At 38.1% G+C, this 2,345-nt stretch overlaps 1 protein-coding gene across 1 annotated transcript; it reads right to left on the bottom strand.

Annotated features, from left to right (window-relative positions):
* Nucleotides 1-402: 402 nt before the first annotated feature.
* Nucleotides 403-933, bottom strand: LOC140036276 (uncharacterized mitochondrial protein AtMg00810-like). Its single transcript, XM_072077627.1, has one exon. The coding sequence runs from the start codon at nt 931-933 to the stop codon at nt 403-405; it is 531 nt and encodes a 176-aa protein (XP_071933728.1).
* Between the last annotated feature and the right edge of the window lie 1,412 nt (nt 934-2,345).

Raw genomic sequence — 2,345 nt, 5'->3', positions numbered from 1 at the left:
AAAGGAACTAAAACCAAGCGCTTTGGTGAACAAGTCAGCAGGTTGATCCTCTGAATGAATGAAATGGGTACAAAGCTCATTGGACTGAATCCGTTCACGAACAAAGTGACAATCCAACTCAATATGTTTGGTACGCTTGTGGAAGACAGGATTGGCAGCAATATGAAGTGCAGCTTGGTTGTCACAAAACAGATGCATCGACTACGGATGAAGAATGGTGAGATCAAATAATAAAGCTCGTAGCCATAACAATTCACTGGTGGTACCGACCATGGCACGATATTCGGCTTCAGCAGACGAGCGGCTCACAGTTGGTTGTTTCTTAGTATGCCAGGAGATAGGCGCATTCCTAAGAGAAATGTAATAACCCGTGATAGAGCGTCGCGTCTTAGGACAAGCACCCTAATCAGCATCACAATAACCAGTGAGCTGCAAATTGTTTTGAGAAGGGAAAAATAATCCCTGGCCTGGAGAATTCTTAATGTATCGAACAACCTTCATTGCTGCATCATGATGATCTAATCTAGGGGAATGCATGTACTGACTCAAAATGTTAACAACATACAGTATATCTGGTCGTGTGATAGTGAGGTACAAAAGTCGACCCACAAGACAACGATAAGACGAGGGATCGGCCAAGGGCGTACTGGTTGAATGCCCCAATTGGTGTTGTTGAGACATTGGAAACGGACTAGGTTTTGCACCACTGAGACCAGTATCTGTTAAAATATCCAAAGCATACTTCCGCTGACTCAAAAAAATTCCTTCAGGATTCCTGGCAACTTCAAGACCGAGGAAGAATTTAAAGGGGCCAAGATCTTTCAGATGGAACTGTCCATGCAAGAATTGTTTAAATTTTTGGCATTGAAAGGGATCATTACCTACAATTATCATATCATCCGTAGAGCTCCACTTACTTCCTCCATCCACCATGCCACCCTTTCAGATCAGGAACCAAACAAGCACGAGGTGACAATACTATTCAAGTATGCCGAGCAAGATTTCAAAAAAAAATCAACCTATCAAATTTCCCATGGTTCACAAAACGTCTCAACCAAACCCTTGTCGACTCGAGTTACTAGGTTAGCCAATGGGTTGGGACGTCCCCACAAGTATAATTGGTCGATGAGACAATACTCTAATCGACTTAGAATTGATCATAGTATTGAGTCAGGATGAGAGGCACCTCTCACCCGAATAGGGTGTGGTACATGCTGTCGCTCAGTGCTCACGAGTTAAAAATATATTCGAGTACAAGTTCAAGTCACACACATTTATATAACAAGTAGCAATTATTTACGAGGGAGAGGACGAGCGCGATAAAGTACACTCTCGCCTCGACAAGTTTATAATCACAAGAATCACATAGCACTTGTACAAGTATCATTTCAATCAAGGCAACATGAAGCATGCACTTGACACTCACCAAAAGTCAAGAGTTAAGTGAGAGCAAAAGCAAGAAATCAAACAAGCTCCTCGGTATCCACATGATCACTAAGACATGCATAATCACGGTTACCTAAATATTCGAGCAAGGCTAATAAAAAAAATTCCTTGCTACGTACACTCAAGAGCCTTAAAGTTAAGTCATATTAAAAGAGAAATTTTCTCACTTAATCACTAAAATAATATTCAAAAGGGACTCAAAAGCCATTTTCGAGTCAAGTCGTGGCCAGAAATTTCGATTTCAAAAGAAAAGTGCCACGTTTAATTTTTGGCATGAAAATCGAGGAAAGAAAAAATTATTTTTATATCCTAAAACTTCTAATCTTATGCCCAAATTTTAGAATATAAATAAATGTTACGTTTTCTAAACTTATTGTAGACACCAAAATTTTAAATTATTTTATTTTATTTTTATCTATTTTTATTTTATCAATCTCATGGTTTTATTTTAGATTTTTTAGCATTTAGATACCAAATCTTTTTAATTTAGCTTTATTTGTTATTATTTTCAATTTTATTGATTTGATACATTTATTATTCATTTTCGCTCATTAGTCTCTTAATTTAATTATTTCTTTTCAATTCAATTTTATGAAAGCATATTTTTTGTTGTTCACCCAAATTATTAAAAAAAAAAATTTTAAAAAAAGAGAGCAAGCTCACGTGGGTGAGCTGCACAGGATCCAAACTCTCTCTATGTATCTCATTCAGACAGAAACAAAATTGCAGCGGCTTCCGGGGGATATTCTAGCAAAATCATCAGACGGCTCTAAAATAAACGGGGAGAAAATGCAGCTTCATCTGATACCCTTGCTGTGAGGGTTTGAAGTTGTGGGTTGGGTATAAATAGAACAAAGTAAAACGCAGATGGAGGGAGGGGGGCAAGTATGTGACGGCGG

Source organism: Coffea arabica, chromosome 2e (assembly GCF_036785885.1).
Source record: "Coffea arabica cultivar ET-39 chromosome 2e, Coffea Arabica ET-39 HiFi, whole genome shotgun sequence".
NCBI classification, from domain to species: Eukaryota; Viridiplantae; Streptophyta; class Magnoliopsida; order Gentianales; family Rubiaceae; genus Coffea; species Coffea arabica.
This window is presented reverse-complemented; position numbering and strand designations above follow the sequence as displayed.

What these genes read in the sequence shown, in the direction of transcription:
- LOC140036276 (XM_072077627.1), bottom strand. Translation starts at nt 933, where the DNA reads ATGGTGGATGGAGGAAGTAAGTGGAGCTCTACGGATGATATGATAATT.